Below are 25,634 nucleotides of genomic sequence, written 5' to 3' on the forward strand. Positions count from 1 at the left end.
TACCCTGATTATTCTACATTTATGAAGGCATACTCGGTTCCTCGAAGTGAAAAGGCAAAGTTGTTTACAAAAATGCAGGAATCAACGAGAAAGGATATCAAGAGGGCATTTGGAGTCATCAAACAGACATGACATGTAGTGAAATACACTACATGACTCTAGGATAAAAGATATAATTAAATGGATGCTCGTAGCATGTATTATAATGCATAATATGATTATTGAAGATGAAGGTCGAGCGATTTGTACGTATGATCCGGACGACGTTGTCATCTCGATTGAAGAGTTTGTACCCAGAACGACTAGATTTTTAGCACGAATTGTTGAAATTCATAACAGTGAAACGAGTTTCAATCTTCGAGAAGATGTCGCAGAGCATTTGTACCAATTTAACATAAACGAAGATTAATGTTTTTTATGTTTGTTTTTTTTAATTCTAAGTTATTTAAGTAATGTAGTTTTTAATATTAATGTGATTTTTGTTTGTTACTGAACGAAAAACTAGTTAAAAAATCTATGTTATTTTTAAAAAATTTAAATTATATTTTTATTGTATTTTTGAATTATAAAAGAAAATTAAAAAAAATGATGTGGAGTGAAATGGAGTTGTACTGGTGAATATCTCTATGGTCTGTTTTAATAATTTCCGATTCATGTAGTAGATTTTGAGGTGGCTTTGCTTCAGATTATATATATATATATATATATATATATATATATATATATATATATATATATATATATATATATATATATATATATATATATATATATATATACTAGGTTACAACCCGTGGAAACCACGAGGCAAAAGATTTGTAAAATTTTATTAAAGTAATAAGCTATAAATTTTGTTTAGATTTTTATTAAAATAACTTCACATTAAGAACCATCAAAATAATATTAAAAAATCTAAAACGTTATAAAAAAGGAAAACCAATTAACGAACAAAAAGAAAGTAAAAACCAAAACAAAATAAAAAGTCATAATAAACTAATATCATATCAGTGATATTAATTATCTGAAATCAACAATTAGGTGAGTAGTTTCACCCCTAGTCTTCTTCAATTTTGCCAAAAGATATAGAATCCACGTTTTCACTTGATTCATTTCCCTATGAATTTTTATCTTCCCATTTCAACGATCTGTATCCTATAATTTGATTAATTTCTAATTAACTACTTAAACTTTTAGTCTTTTTTTTAGGGCAATTGTTTCTTGATTCATCTTCTTTATAAGATTGTTTCTACAAAAAATAAAGTTATGTGTCATAAAAAATTCATACTACTTCCTAGTTCAAATGTAATCCATATTACTTCCTCCTCCTCCTCTGTGGTTCAAATGTAATCCATATGAAGTCACCAAATAGTATTTTAAAAGAAACCATCACCCGTGTACTACATGGAGATAACGTAAAACAATGTTGAAAGTTATTAGGCGTAATAATTAATAATATATTTGCTACAATTATTTTTAGAGGCTTCAATGTTTTATCCGTAACTATATAATTATTAGTTTAAATTACTTTTGCATATTTTGAATATATGAGCAAACGTTCCATGTGTTTACATGAAAAAAATAAAAATTAATACACTAACATTCTTAACCCATATTTATGAAACGACCTTTAATAAACAGATTAGACACAACCATCAAATTAACACAAATTTTTTTTATAAATTGTCCATTCTTACAAAGCACATTATCTTTTATTTGTACTTTGTAATTATGAGCATTTGTTTGTAAGTAAAAAAAAAGTTATATGAAAATAACACACTCTTTCCTTTTTAACAATTATAAAAATTTATTTAGATATTTACTATCAAAAGAAAAGGCTTAAATAGTTGGAAAGTTGCACTCAGTGTAATTAAATTTAAATGTTAAATAAAATCTTCTAAATTCGACGATGAATAAACTAATTAGCCACAAACATTCAAAAGTAAACTCTTATGTGTGAATTTTAATTCAAATGGCTACAGCCACACACAAGGAATATCAATCCCGAATCCTTTAATAAAATCAAATCTTCGAAGGAACGATCTCGTTCTAATTAATAGTACCTAATGAAATCGTTACATTAAATTGTTCAAAATCGTAGAATTTTACACAATGGCAAAGTATTTACAACACCTTACCCATAAAAGCAATACACTTACATTATGCTCATCTGCATACTGAGGGCTCTTGCACTTTGGACTAACATAAAATTTTCTCGTAAAAAATGTTATCAATCAAAAGAGAAAAAAAAACTAATCAATGCATGAAAGATAGACCATGTAACCAGGAAGTCCAATAAGAATTCAACATTTAATGACCTACATAAATGATTGAACTCAATACTGTATAATCTCATATGTTTTAATTTCCTTTATACTACTTTCCAAGAAAGTTGTCATACGATCTCATGTATGAAAAAAATCATAATCACATCATATGATGACAATTAGCAGATAAAATTCCACACATGTCCCAATATTTAAGCTTCTAGTGTAAAAAAGCCACTTCCAAATGTAGAATCCCAAACACTCTATAAGAAATTAAGTTGATTCATTATGAAATTAATGTTTTGAATAATAACAATGAATGTCTCTTTGGTTGAGATATTTTCCTTCTGTTAGCTCAAAGGTACCCAAGTCTTTTCTCTGATTCCAAAAACATGAATATTAGTTTCAAATACCCAAATCGCGGAATCAAAGAGGAGTTTAAAACTTTTAAAACAAAATAAAAGAACATAATTACACAAGAAATTACCTTGTTTCTAGATACATGAAATACAAACTTTTTATGATAATATGTCCCACGGACGCATCAACCTTTCACATGGTTATGAGTTTTTGGTTTCTAAAAAGACCACATAAGTATCAAGATTAGATGAACCTGGAAATCAAACAAAAAACATTTGAGTTTCATCATTTTCAACCTTTTCCTTTGTATGGATTACTTAAGCTATTAATTCCAAGTAAAAAGTAAAACTGGAAATGAATCAAAGAAGATTACAATAAATATTTCAAACTAATACCAGAAAACCAAAAAAGTCCACTACCCGATATTTCATATTTCATTCTAGCATTTTAGCAAACAATTGGCGGGCAAGAAATGCAAGATTAAATCTATGCGCTTCTCCAACACTGAAGTCACATAATGTTATACCGAAAGAATGTCACACTTGCAATTACCAAGTACATGTCCACCAACCTTGAACAATTACTGAGATTGAATTCATACGATCGTTTAAATTCAAAAATTAACATGTTAGCCGTTCACAAAAAAAATACGAAGACCACGATCAAACTTTCTCACAATTAACTTGCGTATATAATATCTATAAATAAACATCGGATAAAATACAAAATAGTAAGATCGAAAGAGGATCAAATCACCTTGAAGATCCTTGAGCTATTAAAATCAAAAATATTCTGAATAATTGGAAGGGATATACAGTTAAATGAAGAGATCGGACATGAGTTTAGTAGAGAGAATCAGGGTGGAGGAGTAACATAAAGAAGATGAAGGCTAACCATCGAGAGAGACAGAGAGAAAGAAATAGCATTGGATAAATTGAAGAATATAAATACAAATTTGTAGAAGAAGAGCGTGAAGATAAGGAGAGTTATAACTGAATTTTTCAAATTACTAATCTAATCTCCTCAAATCAAGCACGAAATTGCAGTTGACAGCTAAAATTTTCGGATTTATTGCGAACTTTGATTCAATTTGGATTCAATGGCATTTACGTAAATATAAATGAATAAATGAGCGGGAAAACTCGATTTTGGGGGTCCTTAGAGAGTGACACGTGGCAGAGTTCTACTTATTTATTAGAATTAGGATTTTTCAAATTACTAATCTAATCTCCTCAAATCACGCACGAAATTGCAGTTGACAGCTAAAATTTCCGGATTTATTGCATCAGTTTGAACTTTGATTCAATTTGGATTCAATGGCATTTACGTAAATATAGATGAATAAATGAGCGGGAAAACTCGATTTTGGGGCTCCTTAGAGAGTGACACGTGGCAGAATTCTACTTATTTATTAGAATTAGGATATATATATATATATATATATATATATATATATATATATATATTAAAACGACAAAACTTCAAAAATGGTCCCTGTGGTTTCCAGAAATATCAAGTTTAGTCCTTAAGTTCAAAAAACCTCACAGATGGTCCCTATGGTTTCAAAACTTTTAACAAATGGTCCTTCCGGCTCACTCCGTTAGCATTTCACCGTTAACTCATTTTTTAATAAAATATTGCATGGGTAATTTCGTCATTTCAGTTGTAACCTCCTCTCTTTAATATGAAATGATTACTTGCTTGCACATCACTACCCGTCCCTCTCCCAAGAAGATAACCAGTTACAGGTTTAGTCATCGGGTTCATTCCCATCGTAGAAGCAAGAACATAAATTGGGATTTAGGGTTTTAAGCTGCAGAAATTGCAATGGTGCTATCAATATGGTGTTTTCGAGAAAAATTTGTAACCGTGGAGGACTTAGGAAAAACATACGGTACAATACTACAACAAAACTTGTTTTTTCTTGGTCTATTGTGTTGACGTAAGGAAATCATTGATTTTACTCTTTCTTTTTTTTGTGTTTACAGAATGTTATGAGAACTATTTCACGTTGAAGATACACTACAGTGGTGTCTTCACCAAAGCACCTGGAAGGAAATACGTTGATGGTGTTGTAGCATATGTAGATTATGTTGACACTGATTTATTTTCAGTTCATGAGCTTGACGACATGGTTCGAGAAGTGGGTACAAAACTGAGCAAACCCTTTACTACCATTTATGTATCCCTGAATACCTTTTGGACTATGGCTTAATGCCTTTAGGTAATGATCAAGATGTACTTAAAATGGTATCATATGTCCCTAAACACAGACTTATTAGGGTGTATATTGAAACTGGTCAGACAAGGGTAGGTAGTTATTACAAGTCTCCTTCTAAAGTTGTTATTGAAGAGTTGGAGCCTGATAGTGTGTCACCTGAAATGAATAGAAAGAAACCTTGTAGGAGAGAAGCAGGCTCATGTAGTAGAAAGCTTGATCTAAACAAGTCTATGAACCCTGATTATGAGCAGTCACAAGTGTTAGATGTTGATGAAGGCCATGATTACTCAAAGAGTATTCTACCATTTATAAGGTCACAAGGTAAACAAAGTCATGTCATTCAAAAGGAAGTGGTGAATCATGAAATTGAAACTCAAGAAGAAGTGATCACTAGTGCAGTTGAAACTGAAGAACAATTGGGAACTTACCATGTACAGGAACCAAGCTGCCAAGCTGATAATGGAGCTAATACTACAACAGTTGATGACTATGAACCATTTGTAGAGGATTACTCACTTTATGCTGATTATGATGCTGAGTTTAATGTTCAAACTTCATTTGAAAAACAACCAGAAGTGGATTATCTAGAGGGTATGGTGAGTGATGATAGTGGAGATGCTTTCTACTCTGAGAGTGGCCATGGTTCTGAGGATAGTGGCGATGATTCTGATGACAGTGAATACAATGTGGATGAGTCTAACATACAATTTGATGTAGATGTAGACATGAGTGAATTCCATAATGCTGTTGATGTAGATGAACATGGAATCTTGAACAATCATTCAAAAGATGATGGGATTGGAGTGGTTGACTTTGATAATGAGTTGGAAGTTATTGCCACTGATGATTATCAATTTGCAGGATTTCATGAAGATGATAGGAAGAGACTGCTAAAAGAGTTGAGTAAGTCAAGTACATGCTCACATGGAGAGGTTCATGTTAAACCATTTCAGATTGGTCAGGTCTTCAAAACCAAGGTTGATGTTAAAAACTACATGAACTCACATGCTGTAGCAACAAGGAGGTCTTTATACCTAGCCAAAAATGACAAAATCCGGATTAGGGTGAAATGTAAAGGTGTTGTAAGTAAGCCTTCTACAGGAGTTAATAGTGGTGGGCCCTCAACCAGAAGTAGGGCAAAGTGCAAGGGTAAAGATGTAATTGCCAATAAAGGTACATGTCCATGGGCAGTCCAAATATCGAGGGCTAATGAAAATCAGGATTGGTTGGTAAACAGTACAGGATGAGCATAAATGTTTGCAAACAAGGGCGGTTAAAGCTTGCACTTCCAGATACGTAGCAAACTTAATTGTTCAACAAATACAGAGTAACCCTAAAATTCCAGTGAAAGATTTACACGAAGAGTTGTGCAAGAAACTGGAGGTAGGAATGTCATTGCAAAAGGTCGCTAGGGCAAAGTCAATGGCTGAGCGTATCATTAGTGGGGACTACCAAGTACAGTATGGATTTTTGAGGGATTATGTGTTGGAGCTACTCAACACTAATCCTGGTACAACAGTTCGGATTGATGTGTATCCAGAAACCTCCCTGTCTGTTACCACAAGAACTTTTAGAAGAATATATGTCTGTTTAGGTGCATTGAAGTTAGGATTCAAATCTGGATTAAGAGATTTTCTAGGTCTGGATGGTACTTTCATGAAGGGCCCTTACCCTGGGCAAGTGTTAACTGCTGTAGGGTTGGACTCAAACAATGGCATATACCCTGTAGCATATGCAGTGGTAGAGACAGAATCAACAAGTAGCTGGACCTGGTTCTTGGAACTGTTAGGAGAAGATCTGGATCTGGGACCAAATTCAAACTTTACCTTCATTTCAGATAGACAAAAGGTGTGTACCACCTAACTTTTTTATTACCTTTACTAAATACATTTGGTTAACTAATGTTGATTACATTGACTTTTGTTTAGGGAATAATACCAGCAATGGAGAAAGTATTCCCTAGTGCAGAACACAGGTTCTGTTTGAGGCATATCCAGGAAAACATGAAGAAGCAATGGAAAGGAAAAGACTTAAGTGACCAGCTTTGGGAGTGTGGTAGAGCAACAACAGTCAATCATTTTAACAGAGCAATGGATGAGTTGAAGAAGATCAATGCAGAGGCTCATGCTTGGGTGTCTAAGATCCCAACAAACACTTGGGCTAAATCTCACTTTAGTGGTAAGTTTCTAGAAATTTATTGAGAATTGTTAATCTTCCCTTTTGTGTGTTTACTATATGTGTAATTGTCTTCTGTTAATATATATTATTCAGGAAGGGCACATACTGATTGTTTGTTGAATAACCTTTGTGAGGTATTCAATTCAAAGCTAGATGAAGGTAGGGATAAACCTATTATCACTTGCTTAGAGTATATTAGAGAGTATCTCATGAAGAGGTTATGTGTGGTGCAAAAGGAAATAGATAAGTGTGAAGGACTTCTAACCCCTACTGCAACTACACTGTTTGAAAAGATTAAGGCTGATGCATCAAAGTATGTGGCTAAATACAATGGGGCAGGGAAGTACCAAGTGGCAAGCACATGGCAAGACCAATATGTGGTAAATTTGAATGATCACAGTTGCAGTTGTAGGTTTTGGGAGATTACAGGTTTCCCATGTAGACATGTTGTTTGTGCTATATGGGACAAAATTGAAAATGGTGAAAATGCCCCACATGTTGATGAATGGGTCCATCCTTGCTATAGGTTATCAACATGGAAAGCCATGTATTTCAACAAAATTGATCCATTGAATGGACGTACAATGTGGCCTAAAAGTGACTGCCCATTCACTTTACTTCCACCAAAACATAAGACACAGGTTTGTATTTAAAGTACACAAAGTATATAGTATACATGTGAACATGGAATGAATTCAATTTTAACTATAGTATATCAACATGTGTAGGTTGGGAGGCCTAAGAAGAAGAGAAGAAGGGGTGTTGATGAGCCAAACAGCCAAGCTGGTAGATTGAGCAGGAAATATTTGGCAGTCACTTGTTCAAAGTGTCATAACAAAGGGCACAATTCCAGAACATGTAAAGGGCAGGGAGGCAGTGGTGAAGTTAGAGGAGGCTGAAAATTGACTTTTTAGTGGTTATTAGGATGTTGGTGTTGTAGGTATTTAGAAACTTATGTAATGTGTACTTGTTTGAAGATGAGTTAAGAACTTGAAAACTTTGCATGTAATGCTTGTGTTGTAGGTCTTTTTAAAAATTTGCATCATGGTTGTGTTAAGAACTTTATAACTTTGAATGTAATGGTGTGTATGCACTTTTTGGTGATGAATTAATATGTTTTGTGTACTACCCTTCACTTCACAGATCAATTAATAACAATGTACATTTCAATTGCAAATGAAAACCATCTTCAAGATGCAATTACAATACACTTAACAATTACATTTCAAAAACATTCAAGAAATTGAACAATGAACTATAACAAACTACATTCCATTACCATTACCATTACCACTGCATTACACATTAATCTGATACATAAACCAAATACAACAACACCAATTCCAAAACCACCTACATAAACTGAAAGCAAAAAAACCCCTATCCAATTAAAATAAAAAAAACCCTGCAATGGTTACAAACCAAAAACCAAAACTCCATTACCATCCAAACCTTCAGAAGATACTTAGAGATTAAAATAATACCAAAAAAAAACACCCATGAACAAAACAACATCAGCTGGTAGTTCCACAATTCTGCAGTTACAATGACGACCCTCTCCTCCAATCGATTCATTGATCTTATCAAACCTGGAATCACCACCAATGCCCTAGCACACATAGGGGGATCAGACCATCGAATGAAACCACATCTTTTACAGTTCCAAAATTGACTTCCAGGGTTACGATCCGTCCATGAAGTGATCTTCGTTGCTTCATTCCCACATCTGCAAGTCACCATCTTTGAATCAGAAGCGATTGGATGTCGTGAAGGGTGCAACGGTCGAGCAACAGTGGAAAGGAGGAGAGATGATCGACTGATGAAGCTAAAGGATTTGCCCAAAAATCGGACATGCAATTTCTTTTAAAGAGAGGAGGTTACAACTGAAATGACGAAATTACCCCTGCAATATTTTATTAAAAAATGAGTTAACGGTGAAATGCTAACGGAGTGAGCCGGAAGAACCATTTGTTAAAAGTTTTGAAACCACAGGGACCATCTGTAAGGTTTTTTGAACTTAGGGACTAAACTTAATATTTCTGAAAACCACAGGGACTATTTTTGAAATTTTGTCTATTAAAATTGTCTACCTTAGCTACAATAAAATGGCTAAGAGATTGAAATAAATGGTCCTCTGTTTTTTCTATATGTTCAATTTCTAAATTTCCCTTTTTGACATAATTAGTAATTTTTCTGATTTTTTTTCTTTCTCATTAATTTGCTTTTACCCTGCAAACCTTTGAAGTCCCCAACTACCTTCTACGTGTTATTGCCGGATCATTCCACCTTCTCCGTTCCAATGTCAATCGACTGAGTAATAGGGATTAGATTTATGTCCACCGCTTCTTCTTTCTCTTATTCCTTCAGTCTGCACCGCTTCATTCCTTGGATGAAAACAAAACCCACTAAAGCTTCCCACCGTTTTTTTTTTCGTTCTCTGCTTATCTATCTCTCTCCAGTCTTCCATCGGCTGTCTGGGTTGGACCGGCCTCAACAGCTACACAAACCCCACTCTGACGCCATCGCGCGTCCCTCACAATCGATAAACGCTTCTCCACCGTTTGTGCGGTTGAACGTGTTAGGCTTCTGTTGTTAGTTATTCACTTCCTCCTCCATTGTCATCTTCGTTCCCTCTGTTTTGACCTTCTTCAGGTAAACCCCATTCTCTATTCTTTGCTCTCTTTTCTTACGTTTATTTTTATGCTTTCTCTTCTTTAGCCCTCAAAATTTCTGATTCCATGGTTTCTCGATTTCAATTTTCCGACTAATCATGTTTATCGACATACCCTCCTTATGTTCCCTCTCGATTTAGGAAGGATTCAATGGTACAGAAACATATACATCATTTTCTGTCCACCAACTGTTTGATATAATGTCAAGATGAGTTATATTAAAAATTTTGGACTTTTTATCCAATAGCTTGAAGATCATTGAATCTGGCTGGTATATTTCAGACGGTTTATTATGTGGTGTCCGACATTTACGGTTCAATAACCTCACCACTCATGAGCTGATATCTCAATCCATGAAAAGGGTGATTTCTCTTGGGATGGGTAATACGTGCCATCTTCTTCTTTGTGGATTTTCTGTTTTCCCATTTTCTTTTATTTATGCTCTGTTGATAGATTTTTGGAAACAAGGGAGTGGAACACGGATTCACTGCTTCCTAGAGGTGGCAATAGTGTCGGTTCATGTCGAAACACTAAACGGGTTAAAAGTGTTTGACCCTAACCCAACCCGACCCATTTAATTAACGTGTCGTGTCAACCCGTTTATTTTCGTGTCGAGTTCGTGTCGGGTTTCGGGTTAGGGCTATACCTCAAAATATGTCGTGTCTTGTGAGGTTAAAAGATCGAGCATGTTGACAGAGTAGGAGTTAGGTAGGCAGAAAGGAAAAACTAATAGTTTTGTTGCAGAATAGATGAAGTCATAACAAGTTCAGATGGCAAAATTAAAAGAGTGGGAGTTGGGGAGGCGGATGACAAAGGTCATGAGGATGCGAGAGTGGTGAAAGAGACTGGGTATTTTGGGAGAGAATGGAAAAATTGAAATGAAGTCTTGATCTAGATGGCTAAGTCATTTCAACATTACAAAACAATTCAATTCGAAGGATTTCTTTTACTTATGGTTTTGATTTTGTATCTCTCTAGTTTATTTAAATAATTCAAAATACTTGCATATAAATAAACAGGTCATTTTCGAGTTGGAATTCTCAACCCTAACCTTACCCAATTAATTTTCGTGTCGTGTCGTGTCAACCCGTTTATTTAAACAGGTTGAAATATCTTACCCAAACCCGTTTATTTCGCGTCGGGTTTCGTGTCGTGTCAATTTTTGCCACCTCTACTGCTTCCTGTTCTGTTCCTTTTACTTTTCAATTTGAATAGACATGCTGAAGTTTGTAAAGTTTAGTTTTTGAAGTAATTGTCAATTTTGTTCTTCATCTACCTATTTCTTCAATTTCTTTTTGTTCCTTTGTCTCAGAAACCTTACTCTTGCTGTTTGAATGGTCTTTTTTTTTTCCAGTGTATGTGTGTATGGGTGGAATACAAGAGGTTCAGTTCACAGCCCTGTTATGTTGGTAATGTACCATATAGTTCCACCTACTCTATCTATAATTTCATTTGAATCTTTTATCTTATTGCTTTACTGGCTCTATCTTTCTATATTTCCATTTTTACCCTTTAACACCAGTTAATATATCTAACCAGGAACCCTATAATAGAGAGTCAAAATATATTGACGTTAGGAAAGATACACAGAGTAGAGTTAGTAAAACATGTAAATTCAGTAGGTAGACCATCATATACGTATATACCTGCTTATTGTCAGCTTCATTAGGTGGACCAGCATATACCTCTTATGGGTTTATGGAAAGCTAGCAGTATTGTACATTTATGGATTTACCCTTGGGTTCAGTTTTAGACAATTGAGGCCCTTTAATATGTTTCGGCACCTGAATTGGCATTGAGGTTGTACTTACATTGTGCAAAGGTAAACTTATTACCTGTTGAGATAATTTGACAAGCACAATTCAAACAACAATCATATTTATCCCATTTTCGTTACTTTTATTAACTAAAAATCTATTTTTTTTATACAGATACGGACACAGATAAATCAATTAACAACTTTGTTTTGATTTTTAAAGGAATCCACTTCTTATTCCCTGATATGTCGCCTCCATATAATGGTAAGTCTCAGGTCTAAGGGATTTTTGATCCGCCTTATTATGAATGGCTTCTATTCAGTACGGCTAAATTATCTCACATTTGTTCGTAATAGTTCAATTTGGTACTATTTTTAGGTACAAAATGGTTTTAAATCCCTGCACCATATGCCGTAATCAGAAGCAAAAGGGCATTAATTATACAATGAAAGAACTTTCTAAGATGGCAATGGCTTATTACCAACTAAATTTTGAGTATCTTCACAAGTTGGCTCCACACTTCTTTGGTGCAATGGACCATGATGGCGATGGCAAGATAGAACTGAGAGTTCTTGGAGTTTATGAGAGAAGATCCAAATGGAGATGTTAGGGATGTTCATTTTTGTTGATTTTCTTTTTTCAGCATTTGGATGAAGAGTGTTTTAAATAATATGTTATTTGATGATTTGATTGCCTACTGTTATTGATGATTTGATCCAAATCTAACCCCCGCTATGCCGGGGCTCTTTTCTAGTTATTACTATGACAAATCCAATCATCTAGTTTTATTCTTGATCATTCACTAAATCTTGCTTGGTATGTGTGGTTTTATTTTTATGGATTTGGTGGACCAACAACATGGCTGTTGGAATGAATGTTGAAAACTGAAAAATGCAAAACTTAAAGCAAAAACCACATAACTCGGGATCAAATTAAATTAGTTCTGAAGTGATATCATTGTCACAGAAGAACAATTTTCATTTGGCTATTGTTATTTTCATGTCTATGCGAAGTCCACATTCAACAATTGTTGATGACATTGACATGTGTGTAGACTTTTGGTTAGTTATAGCTTTACATCAAATTTTAAAATTCTTATTTATTTATATTTTTTATTTTTTAGTTATGATTTAAAGAAATTAAATTTATTTTGTTGTTGTTATAATTTAAAATTCTTTTTCTTTATATTCTATTTAGTTTAAACTTTAAAGAAGTTAAAACATAACAAAAAGGTGTACATGTCATTTCCGCTTGATCGATAAAAATTTGCTAGGATGGAGGCTTCAAAATTGGTTTCAGGTACTAATGTGCTGCTATTACTTACTATAGCTGTCAAATGAAACCAAAAATTGTTGTATAGTAACAATATTATAATATCACTTTTTAAAAAGAAAATTGGTAATAGTTAGTTGTTGACCCTAACTATTTGGATTTGGAAGGACCAGCATCAAACTATATATATATAGGCTTTGAACCAGGTGAAGAAAAACACTAGGTTCCATTTCGATAATATATACTAGATAGATGAATGAAATTGTTTATTTTCATGAATCTGTCCATTCTAATGGAACAAATTTACATATATATATATATATTAAGAAATCAGCAATCAAGGATTATACTTTACTACAATGAATCAAACCCAAGAGATTGTGGGTCTGATTTAGAGTTGCAGGCATTTCATTTCCTTATATGTAAATTATCCAAGAAACACATGTTGAAATACACAGGAAAGATGGCATGGTTTTCTTTCTAGTCTTGTGTTGTGTAGGTGTGTAGAGCATACTTGACAACTTCATAAAAGGACACGACAATCCCAACAGAAGGACCCGTGCGTCCAACACGAGGACCAACTCCTGTGAAAAGTCCCTTCATTCCTCCATCCCTGTTCCATTATTAAATCAAACATTTCTAATCAACAAAATCAAAACTAAACATACTAAGATAAGATAGTTACATACCTCCATATTTCCAATAGTGTCTGTCTTGTCGTCATCCTCAATGCTCGGACTCTATCCTTCTGAAAATGTCAGTTGAACTACATACACATTAGTATTACCAACATAACCACTAGCTACATATATACAAACATGTTTTTTTCTTTTTTTAATGCTTACATAACATAACATATACCTCTATTTGACGGCGAGTCTTTGCAACATCTAACGGACATGTTGAGGCACCCGCAACGACTCCAGCAACAAAACCAGCAGCAAAGTTTGCACCAACAACAACACCGACACCACAAGTTTCATGGCCCCCCCACATTCCTAGTATCCGTCTCCTCACCTGCACAAACACAAAGGAAGCTTTAAGGTTTTAAATCACCCATATAAAAAAAACAAAAAAACTCTTAAAAGTCTTTCTTACTGGTTCCAGGGTAGCCCAGCAAACCGCAGAAAATGGAACATCACGAGATAGTTGTGCCCCGAGACCCGTCCATAAGAATCGAAAGCTACGAAATGCTAATATAATTTATTCAAATTCAGCTGAAATCTTCAATAGATACATATGTACAGTTTACAACCTCTTAACTTCCTTAAGAGTGGATTAATACTTTATGTACAGTTTTTTTTAACTTTTGTTAATACATGGGCTGAATGCAAGAAATAGCAAGGTACTATCTATTCCAGGTTCCAGCGTTGACTTTTATTTCTTTTTCTTATTAAAACATTTTTCTACCCAACTAATAACTATACCATTGTACTTTCAATTACTACCTAAATATAGCAGTGAAAGTTGCTTTGTATTTGGATGACATTGCTATAACAGACTGCGTAGATTCCTTAATGTTGCCATAGGAAGCAATGAAAGTAGAATATGCTAAATATAATAAACAAATCAATGGAAGTACAATGCTATTTCTTGCATTTAATCCTCAAAATATTTGTGATCTATGATATTAAAAAAAAAAAAAGCATTGGAAGGTTAACCCAATACATTGAGACCTAGATTAACCACCTTTTGACGTATTACCAAAAATAACTTTGATTCAATAGTTTATGAAAGTATATTGTTATCTCTTGCATTGAACAGAAGTAACTCACAGCTATTAAGGTTCTTCATGTTTGTGTTTGTGTCTGCAGAAACAACCCCAACTAGCGTCTTCCATACTCCAGGAAGCTTTGTACCATGTTGGCCATCTTTAAATGCCTATTATAAATAAAACAATGGAAAAGTTCTTTACAGAAGATGTTGGTATAAAACCAAAACACATGCTAATATTATTACCTGCATACGAGTTCTTGCAAGTTCAACAGGGTAACAAGTAACACAAGCCAATGAACGGGCAACAGAGCCTGCAACTAAGGGGACATAAGGTGTCACACTTGGAGCATTTTGTGATGTATATGCTTCCATATAGTTTCTCAATATATCATAACAAGGCATGTAGATACCCACCTAATATTAAATAACAACCATACAACAATTATACAAAAACTCTAAAACAATCAATCTTTCACAAAAAACACTTATTACCGTGGGTACTGCCAATGCTAAACTTGCGTTTGTGCCTCTCCAAAGTCGGGAAAATCCTTCCTCATGAATTACTTTCTGGAACACATCTACAGTGCCTTTATATTGTGGGAAACATTTTGTATCGTGTAACATCTGATAACCAAATTAACACCGATTAAATTCAAAATTAGACACTTGGATCACGCAAAAAAGTTTGATCAGGACGAAGAAGAAGGTTTAATGTACTGTGTTCGGTTCAAAGCGACATGTGGAGTGGAGGTTCTGATATGGAACACCAGCAGCCTGAGCTTGCAATCTAGTCTGCATAATCAGGCAATACACGAAGCCAATCAATTTTCCCGATCAAATGAGGGAAACTAATACAATTGGCATCGAGATCCACAACCAGAGTATTGTAGAGGTCGAGAATGAAATTGGAACTAACATGTGTAACGAAAATAATCGAGGAAGAAGAGGACCTTTGCCACATCGAGAGGATTTACTATAACTGCAGATAGAAAAGCGGCTCCAGCGGCGGCGAACGCCCTTTCTGATAAACTCAAATTGAAGTCAGGCGACGAAGACGTTGTCTGATTCGATTGAAATGAAGAAGAATTTTGATTGGGCATATCTGCTGAAAGTTTTTCGCTAATTCAACTTCAGATGATGATGATGTTATGCCTTTGAACAGCTACCACATTCCTTCAATTGCTTCTTTCGTTCACATGAATGGAGATCAAGTGTTTGATTAAACGCCACGAAGAGGGAAATTGTGGTGCTGTTTGAATTGGTTTTAGTTTCCATGGTGAAGACGGTGGAAGGTGTTAGAATGACAGAGTGCGTGATTCCTAGCGTGGGACAAAAGCTACCAACATCGTATGTATCTCTATTAAAAAAAAAAAAAAAAAAAAAAAAAGAAGGTACCTCATACTTCACAAACATTGTAATTATTTTTATAAATATAGTGTTTAAAAACAAAAAAAAAAAAAAAAAATACTACTTGTGATATTTTGATCTACTTAACAAATATTTTTTAATTATATTTTTTATAAAATTATTTTCTAAAACATAATAAAAAATTAGGTCAATCACCAAATAAAAATCAATACCACAGATAACATCTGTGATGATGACGCCATTTGAGAAACAGTGATGTGAACAAAAACATCTTTATTTTGAAGAAAAAAAGCGCAAATGCCATCTATGAAATCGTAGTTTTTTCAATAAAAATACAAAAAAGAATCAATTTTTTGAAGTTTATTTTTTTAGTTAGAAATCCAAAGTTTTCTTTTGTTGTGGAAATGGTATTTGAATATTTGAGTAAATTACGGATGGTCCCTGTGGTTTGAGGTAATTTGCATGTTGAATCCTTAACTTTTTTTTTGTTTAACTTGTACCGTGCTTATAATGATGTCATCATTTTGGTTGGCATCCCTAGCTTTTTTCTAACAAAAAATAACTTCATATTTTTTTGCATTTTTGTAGATAAAACATAAGGTAAATTACACCAATCGTTCATCGTGCAGGTGTCAAAAAGTACGTTTAGTCCCTATTTTTAAAATTTAATTCGGACCATCCCTCATTTGATTAAAAGATGCACGTTTGATCCCCACAGACATAAAATGACTATCTTGCTCTTTTCTTTTTATTTTCATTTATTTTTCAGGCTTATAATTTATTTTATTAATTATAATTCTTTAAAAAATCAATTGGTCCTTATATCACCCCTGGAAAAACCCATCCGACAAGCAACAACCAATACCAATGACAACCACCACCCAATACTTCCAACAACCACCTGTAATCAGCTGCTTCGACGATCTCATATCCATAATCACGGTGTTCAAAAAGATCAACGATTTAAGCTTTTTTGTCTGAAAAACAAACCCTAGAACAGAGTTGCAGATAAACACCGATTTGCTGATAAACACACACATATGTATGTATTTGTGTTCATGTTTGTTTCTGGGATGATGAACACTGATTTGAAGTTTTCCAAATCTACACAAGTACTTGAAGGATTTCGTTCTAAAGGGTTCGATTTGCAGATGGTTGTAGTTCTTGAAGGCGCATTTGCAGATTTACATATACATATTGGTGTGAATATTCGATCTACGACTCACTGAAACCTATGAAATTCAAGAAAGATGTGATGTTGTTATATAAGCATATAGGCGGCGGAGGAGGAGCTTGATCTCAAAACCTAAGAGATCGATGACATCTGTGACGAAACCCTAGCTGACATCAATGGAGGCGGAACTCGATCTGTCAAAACCCTAGCCGACGTTGATGGTGGCACATAAACCTTAGTCGCCGCTTGTTTTTCTTACGAGAGGGTAGCGAATCTGCATCCTCCCAAAGCTTCTACCTTGCCATTTAAATATGCACTCCAACAAGAAGCTAGATCCTTTGACGGTACCGATGATGGAACGATGACAGGTGGTGTTCAAAAAGGTTGATTATCGGTTGTTGTACAAAGAGCGCGGCGATGGTGAATGAGGTGGTGATTCGTGGCTATTTTCTAGGGAAATAGGTGGTGGTTGAACTGAATTTCGGTGGCGATTATGCATTCCAGTGGTGGCTGTGTATTCCGGTGGTGATAGTTGTGCTTTCTGGTGATTGTGGTGGTGCTTAAGTCTTCTTCAACGAAATGAAATAGATAGATATAAATATTCGGTTTAATAATTAATTAGAAAAATCAAGAATAAATGAAAAATAAATTGTAAAAGGTATTTTAGTCATTCCATGCTCATAAGGGATGAAGCATGCAAATTTAAACTAATGAGGGACGAAACGTGCATCTTTTTACCATATAAGGGACGATCCGAGTTGACTTTTGAAAATAGGGACCAAACATGCTTTTTGGCACCTGCACAAGGGACGATTGGTGTAATTTACCCTAAAACATATGATTCACAAATGGCATCTACATATTTTTTAGAATTCTTATCTTTCAAACTAACCTTGCTTTGGTTGGCACATCATAATTTGTTAAATGATGTCATCATTTTGGAGATGTCATATGCAAAATTGATGGTTATCTTGTAATTAGATTAATTTTTGACTATTTTTTGGAACATGGTTGATGAGATTAGACATGTGTCTTTTTCTCAAGAATATACTACTATAACAAATAAATAGACGATTAAAGAATATTAACAGCAACAACATTACATCAATCTCATATACGAGAAGTAATGAGGAGGTAAGAGTTAAAATGGTTGGCAGCTCCTACCATATGGTTGGAAAAGTTGTTTTCGTAGAAGACTCCCGCAAAAAAAGTATATAAATAATGAAATGTTATAATCACGCCCACCCTAAGTGGCCCTACATAAAGATCTACGAATAAAAACAGTTAGTCCGAGATAAATTAAAAAAAGGTGTGTCGAAGAAAAAAGACTAAAGCCACGATAGTCTACACATGATTAGGGTTAAAGGTTAGCAATATATTATGCATAATATAGAACTAGTAGAAATAGATACCAAAATAATCATTTAGATGACGATAGGAGAATATTGTTGGACAAGCACAAACAAAAAGGGAGAATCTAGTTCGTACACTGTGTCAATACTACTTCGATATCCTAATTCTAAGACTCCACATTCTCTTATATGAACTTGTATCCTTGTTAAGTGCTAACTCCTTCAAGTCAAACATGGTATTATCTTCCCATTTCATTCTTGTTCGACTTCTTTTCCTTGCACCGTCGACTGTAATCGTCTCCACTCTTCTAACAATAGAAATTTGTTGTCTTCTATCTACATCACAAAACTACCATAATCTTCCAACCCTAAGAATAACATTTTGAGAATGTTGGTTTTTCCATTTTTTTAAGTTATGACAAAAAAAAAGTAAATGAGTTTTGCGTGTCTGTCGCATGCCGTCTCCAGCATGACAAAAATGCCTCTAAAATGTTCCACACTACCTCATGAAGTTTTTCATATTTTCAAAAACGAAATCATATTTTTGAAAAATTACGTTTCTTTCATGCGGTTAGTGTAATGGTTTTAAAATTTACTCTTTCATACTTAGGGGCTGTTTGGCAGGATCTGAATTTTTAAGATCTGAATTTTTAAGAGATCTAAATTTCTAAGAGGGTCTGAACTTTTAAGATCTGAATTTTTAACGTGTTGTTTGGTTGGAATTTCTTAATTGTTGTGTTGAATTATAAAAATGACCATTTTACCCTTCTGTATTACTTTTTGTTGAATTCAATATTTTTGTTTATAAAATAACGAACTAACTTCTTGAATAATCATAAAAAAAATATATACAAACACTATATAAAATGCAAATTAAACTTAAATCAAAATTAGACACAAATCTATCAACTATAGCAATCAAAATTGCTTTGTTTTGGATAACATTGCTATAACAAAATAGAATCACATTACTATAAATCAATAAAAGTATATTACTATAAACACACTCTTAAACAAGCTTACAAAAATAACCTGAGCTATATGCTTATATGCTTACATTACATGTATACAACCATGTTTTTGTGTGTTCCACATGAGTGATATCTCCATAACCTTCAAATATACACCAGGGACAAATATGTCAATGAAGATTCACAATATGTTTGACTCTACATCAGTTTGAATTTTCTTCTCCAACTCCACCATTATCATTTGAAGTCATTGCAGTATAGTCCCGATATCTTTTCAACTGTTGATTGCTCTTGGAAGGGGATTATCTTCCTTAAATAACAAGAGCAATGATGGTAACGATGAATAACCATGGATAACTAGCTTCTAATTTCAAATACAGGAGAACTAATCAAGTTTATGAGGAAAAAAACTGATCAAACTGCAAACGAACACAAATCTACCTATAATAAATAATAGAGCTGACTTTAAATCTTCAATACCATCAGATGAAAAAAGATTAATACCGAAAACAACATCATAATAAAAAACATAAAAGCCGAGCAACAAGAGCACACCGAGAACCATTATTTGATGCACAAACAGGTTTCAGAAATAAACCCTAGAAATCGATTTCAGAAATTGGTTTTAGAAATTAACCCTATAATCGATTTTAGATAGACAAATAGGTTTCAGAGAGCTATTACCTGATGTTGTTGTCGACGAGTTTGAGGGGGTGGAGGGCGGCGCAGGCGACAGCTCTGGTGGAGGTGGAGGCGGTGACCAGACGGTGGTAAAAGCAATAACGGAGGGTAGCAAGTCGTCGAAGATTGTTGGGAGGGAGAAAGAAGTCGCCTAGTGAAATAGAACAGGGAAGAGTGAATACGTTTTTGGGCAAAACCAGAAACACGCATGCTTTATTTTTTTTCAGATACAACCTCAAGTCTGATAAATTAAGAGGCTTTTTTTAATTTAAGAGACAAAAAATAAGAGGCTACCAAACACATCATATCTGAAATTTTAAGAGATTGCCTCTTAATTTTTCAATTAAGAGGTAAACAAACGACCCCTTAGTAATGCTCCTATGTTTATATTGTACGATACACCTAACCCATATATAACATAATTCAATAGAAGAAAAGTTCAACACGAGTTTTTTTCAAAAAAGTTTTATCCACATAAACTAAAACATACAAACATCGCATAATTCAATGTTTTTTTTTAATATCTATATATATTACGAACAAATAGAAAGAACAAACAAGTAGTTGGGAAGAGTACATAGAAATAGAAATAGAACAAAAAACGAAGATCAAATAGAAACAACACTTAACAAACTCACTACAACAGCGTACCACACAACATGGATAAATTAATATAGACCGTCACAAAATGAGATTCTTGAACATCTTGAACCCAACACATATCAATAGCATAATTTTACTTTAGGATTGATAGTTGAGAAGTTGTTATGCAAGCAAACACCCTTTAATTTTCATTTATTATACCTCAATTAGATAATATGTAGTAGATTGGAGAAGTAAAATGTATTATCCAAAGAAACTTATCTTTATAAGCATCATGATTTTGGTGAGAAGTGGAAACACATCGTTTAGATTTCTCATCAGAAAGAAAAGTATGAAGGTTAAAATGCTTATAGTTCTTTGATTACAAAAGCAATGTTAGTGGTATCAACATATTAATATGTTAGAAGAAATAAGAGAAACGATGCATACATGATACATGAAAAGATAAGAAGAAAATACCAGTTTATTCCAACTTCTACTATCGAATTGTAATTTTGTTTAAGCAAAACATCAAATAGTTTATGTGCATTCTAACTTGCAGATAATTATATCAAAGCAAAAATAATATTCAATTAAAGAAAATACTTATTCAATGAATTACTAGCCAAAACGATAGCTTTTACATCATATTAGCTCGAAGCTTGTTCAGTTTTGTTCTTAAACCAACCAATAACTACACATGATGTTGAAACACAAGAAGTGACAATAACTGAATGCGAATCGATAGCATATAATTTGCAGTCATCTTCTCATAAGTATCTTCTCATCAGCAGACCAAGTCATCAGTAGTCTAGAAACACACCAACAATGCTTCTTATAGTTAGACCATATTCTATCACACTTTATTATTTGTTTATTTATGATATGTCCAAATTATGCATAACTGATTGTACTTTTTACCTTATTTTGTTTACTTTTGTATTTTATTAGACCCATGCTTTTAAAATATGATAGGACATGTTGTATTTTGTTTGCCTTTAAAAGGCACCTTGTAACGTCTTGTTAAGACACCAATCTTTTGATATCTTGTTCTCCATCTATATGCTTTTAATGTTTTACTTTAGTTAATTTGTTTACTTAGATGTTATTTACTTATTTCGCATTTCATTTGTCATAATTGTTGGACCTTAAAACTGATCCTAACACATGACAACCCGTAAACACAACCACAAAAAATCATTAAAATCGCATTTAAGTGGGAAAGTCTAACTTAATCCACGTCTTACCAAACATATCAAAGAGCATAAACTCACATATCAAAAAGAAAATTGTTTTCATGGGATTGGTTAAATAATTATGATGCAAAAAGAAAGAATAAAATCAGTAGTTTTCATGGGATTTTGTGGATCTTACATCCATCTTCTTGGAGTTGTCAATCGTCTAAGACAGTGCAACCTCCTAAAGCATGATTATCGGCTATAATCAAGGCAGGTTCATTGGATTTGAGGGCATTATGCGAGAAATAAAAACGATCCTCTAAATATAATTTTTCTGTGTATAAGCAAAATTCATTAATACTACTAGTGGGTTCTAGTAATCGATTAAGGTGGGTACGAGTGGATTATTTTTTAAAAGAAATGAAGCTTGTTAAATTATATATATATATATATATATATATATATATATATATATATATATATATAACAATTAATAAAAATGTCGAAAGTGGGGGCGTCCAAAATTGAACATTGATCATCTAAAATGAAGGGTGTAAATGTGACGTTCTTGGCCAACAATACTACAAGTGTTTTTGAAATTCTTTACGTAAAATGATATATATTAATGACAAACTGATTAATAAAAAAACACAGTAGGTAGGTGGAGGAAGCATGATTCAAACCTTCGTCATTTAGAAGGAAGGAGTAAAGGTGATGCTCTTGGCCAATTAAACTATGAATTATTTTAAAAAATAGTTATGTAAAATGATATATATTAACATACTAACTATATAGTTTGACTATTTTTACGGGTCTTTGTTTGGTCGCACAGCCTGCACCCTCCCCGTCCCCCCCTCCCCCCATGTGAGGGCCGAGCTTGGATATAACAATCATCTCTTGGTCTTCTATGTGTAGCCCTTGTTTGATTTTCATTTTACCTTCTCTTTGTGTTGTGTCGATTTGGAATAAGAGCTATTCTTCCACCTAAAAAAATGATTTATTCATATAAAATATATGTTCTACTCACTTGTGCGATATTTTAAAATATGATGTTTTTTATGTGGATAAATCAATTTATTAAGTGTAACAATTATCTTCCATTTGGAATAGATATGAAAATCGGGTCTAACTAATAGTATCATTTTACGTGTATTTGGACTAAAATTAATGCCCCCTCATAACTTTGTTGATTTTGGCCGTCACTCAAGTTGCCTATAGCCTCCCATAGCTTGAGTCGAACCTGTTTATAACTATTGGTTTCCGTTCCGATATATTTGACTGAATATCTGTCTATACTAGCTTCTAAATCTAGACATTTTTTAGTTAGATAGTTATTTGAAACCTTATAATACAATTTAACAATTATAGGATATATTATCTTAATGGAATCTAACTTTATTTTCATATTTTATATGTATGCCTTAAAATTATCCTTTATATTGTAAAATACAAGTGAATTTAAAAATTTTGCAACAACTTTTTTGATTTTTCGAAGCATCTTTTTCGTGAAGAGGGTATAACAAAGCAAATATGTTAGAGTTAGTGGATGTAAGATGTGATTTGTCTGAAAGTTTGCTCAAGTGGATTAGGGTTAGGATTAGACCGCGCTTTGCCATCACACAAAGGGGTTATGAATGATGGTTCATCATGTGTTTGCCCCACTTTTAGATTTTGTTGGCCCAAAGCTTTGAGATTTCGACCAATCAGAGTATTAGGTGTGGGCAACAAGGTGCAAGTCTAGGGGTGCAGACAAGCCGAGCCGAGCCCGAGCCTGGCCATGCTCGGCTCGGGCTCGTTTAAGTTATATGAGGCTCGAGCTCGAGCTCGTCTCGATTCGAGCTTTCTTTTACTGAGCTCGGCTCGAACTCGTAAAGAGTTATATAAGCTGTCACACCCCAAAACCGATAACGGCGGAATACGTTTCGGGGTGGAGGACGTTATGTACATCACAATTGCATAATAGTAAAAACAAGAAACATACAACCATTTCATTTCATAGTAAGTTTAATTACAAGTGTGTTCTGTAAAGTTCAACAAACACCAAAAGTAATACAAAAATAAGAGGTGGATCTTGTATGCTCCACCTTCTCCAAAATGCCGCATCTGTACCTGTCTATCTTTGACCTGAGGATACAAGTTATTTTGAAAACGAGTATCAGCATAAAGCTGGTGAGTTCATAAGAGTTTAGTGTGAGTTTTGTATAAAATGCATTAGAACAGATAGTATGAAAAACTGCAATTCACGTTCATAAGTAGTAGAAAACCCTAGAAAATCCTATTTTTTCCAGAAAATACAGCGTATGTGAAAACCTTTAAGTTGTATGAAATTTTCATCATTGAAAACCGTTTGTTGTAAAAGTATATTGATGAATCTCCAATAGGTAGTGTAATAAGAAAAGTTATGCCTGTTATTAGGAATAGTGGTGCAGGCTCCCATTAGTGATAGATACTTATTTACTTCGGGATATTAACTTATACTTTAGTTTTAGTATTTTAGTGTGGAGTTAGTGTATTCCTTGTATGCGACTGATAGTGTGAGTAATAGAGAACCCCATGACCTTCCCGGTCATGCACAGTGTAGTGAAGTAGTGTCATCCCTGGGCTTGCACAGCTCGGACTGAAGTTAACAGTCGGGATGTAATAGTGTCTGCCCTGTATAGATCTATACATGTAGCGTCGTCTTCCTATCGGAAAACTCTGGGCATAGTATGTAGCGAGTAGAGTATCTTGTAGTGAATTAGTGTGTATCTTCCTGATTAGTGCTTTCTCTTGTATTATAGTGTAGTAGTCTTTTATATACTTCGTAGTATGTTCTCTCGTTCTTGTATAGTCTCGTAATAGTGTGTATTATAGTATATAGAGTAGTGACAGTAGCGGTTAGTAGTGGCCTTAACTATACCTATTATAGTTAACTTAGTGTGTATGGTTCTTGTCAATTTAGTAGGTTAAGCATCGAATGGAATGAAAATACTCGTAACCAACACCAATATACATGATATATAACTAAGAAATCAATGACAGTCGGACGGATAACAACTACCCTAAGCCCACAATCAAACAAGAACAGGAAATAAGGCGAGCTATCGGTCCTAAGTCCTTCAAGTCTTACTTATATAAATATATTTGTGTGGTTACATTTTATAAGAAAAGTTATTTATTAAAAATCTTGTCAAAAAGGAACATTTTGAAAATTGTTTATTCATCCAAAATAGTTTTGAAAACGCAAAGTTCTTTTATAAGGCATAGTGATAAATCACATGTGATTTGAACTACGGATAATGAATCACATGTGATTAATTTTCATAAACATGTATATTTGACTTGTATCCCCCCCCCCCCCCTAAAACATATAAAAAAAACATTTGAAAGGTTCATTTAAGGGGTATGAACTCACCTGAAACCGAGTAAATCGGGTAAATCGGGTGAAAGTGTCGGTTGAGCGTTTAGTACCAAATAAGGACTTGTACACCTTTTAAGACCCTATTAGCATATGGAATATGTGTTTTGCAGGAAATTAGTCATTTTATGCTTTTTATTAAGACATTTAGATATTCTAGCATTGATTCGGGGTCTTAGGGCTTAGAAGTGGTTCTCGGGGGTTGTACAAGGCCAAAAAGGGGTTATGGGGGAGTCCAAGAGTTTACTCCCTTGTAGTTTACGGCCCAAAGGCCACTCCTTGGGATTTTACGGCCGTAAGCCCCTAGGCTTGGCCGTGAACTCTTGTTCTCCTCCCAAAAATGGATGCTAAGGCCCTAAATCAATCCCCTATATTTCTAGTGAATGTCTAGGACCAATTTGGGGGTTTTAAACCTTCATTTGGTGTTGTTTGGGGGAGTTTATGGTCCTAGCTTATGCTTGGGCCGTAAACTCTATATTATCCCTCAAAAT

General features: G+C 34.0%; 1 protein-coding gene and 1 long non-coding RNA gene across 6 annotated transcripts; one reads left to right on the forward strand and one right to left on the reverse strand.

The window, feature by feature from the left end:
• The first annotated feature begins 9,175 nt into the window (after window positions 1–9,175).
• LOC111878777 (uncharacterized) lies at window positions 9,176–12,209 on the forward strand. 3 transcript variants are annotated; one of them, XR_006183683.2, is made up of 5 exons: window positions 9,176–9,675; window positions 9,836–10,076; window positions 11,050–11,517; window positions 11,627–11,716; window positions 11,831–12,209. It is a non-coding gene; the product is annotated as an uncharacterized LOC111878777 (long non-coding RNA). The 3 variants fall into 3 exon arrangements; XR_008223713.1 differs by having other exon boundaries at window positions 9,177–10,076; window positions 11,050–11,104; window positions 11,365–11,517; XR_002845901.3 differs by having other exon boundaries at window positions 9,177–10,076.
• A 744-nt stretch (window positions 12,210–12,953) lies between these two features.
• LOC111878772 (mitochondrial carrier protein MTM1) lies at window positions 12,954–15,808 on the reverse strand. Of its 3 annotated transcripts, none has more exons than XM_023875276.3 (9): window positions 15,391–15,807; window positions 15,158–15,232; window positions 14,933–15,064; window positions 14,684–14,854; window positions 14,500–14,605; window positions 13,823–13,917; window positions 13,586–13,741; window positions 13,414–13,472; window positions 12,954–13,337 (listed from the first exon to the last, which is right to left on the reverse strand). In XM_023875276.3, the coding sequence occupies exons 1-9, from the start codon at window positions 15,538–15,540 to the stop codon at window positions 13,205–13,207; spliced, it is 1,077 nt and encodes a 358-aa protein (XP_023731044.1). In that variant the 5' UTR covers window positions 15,541–15,807; the 3' UTR covers window positions 12,954–13,204. The 3 variants fall into 3 exon arrangements, with proteins under 3 accessions (XP_023731044.1, XP_023731046.1, XP_052619702.1); XM_023875278.3 differs by having other exon boundaries at window positions 15,357–15,521; XM_052763742.1 differs by lacking the exon at window positions 15,158–15,232 and having other exon boundaries at window positions 15,391–15,808.
• Between the last annotated feature and the right edge of the window lie 9,826 nt (window positions 15,809–25,634).

This window comes from Lactuca sativa, chromosome 5 (genome assembly GCF_002870075.4).
Source record: "Lactuca sativa cultivar Salinas chromosome 5, Lsat_Salinas_v11, whole genome shotgun sequence".
Lineage (NCBI taxonomy): Eukaryota > Viridiplantae > Streptophyta > Magnoliopsida > Asterales > Asteraceae > Lactuca > Lactuca sativa.

Excerpts from the sequence above, each read along its gene's own strand:
- LOC111878772 (XM_023875276.3), bottom strand. The coding sequence starts at position 15,540 with ATGCCCAATCAAAATTCTTCTTCATTTCAATCGAATCAGACAACGTCT. Across the intron at positions 15,233-15,390 it reads ATCCTCTCGATGTGGCAAAG|ACTAGATTGCAAGCTCAGGC; the intron begins GTCCTCTTCTTC and ends CTGATTATGCAG. Across the intron at positions 13,338-13,413 it reads ACACTATTGGAAATATGGAG|GGATGGAGGAATGAAGGGAC; the intron begins GTATGTAACTAT and ends ATAATGGAACAG.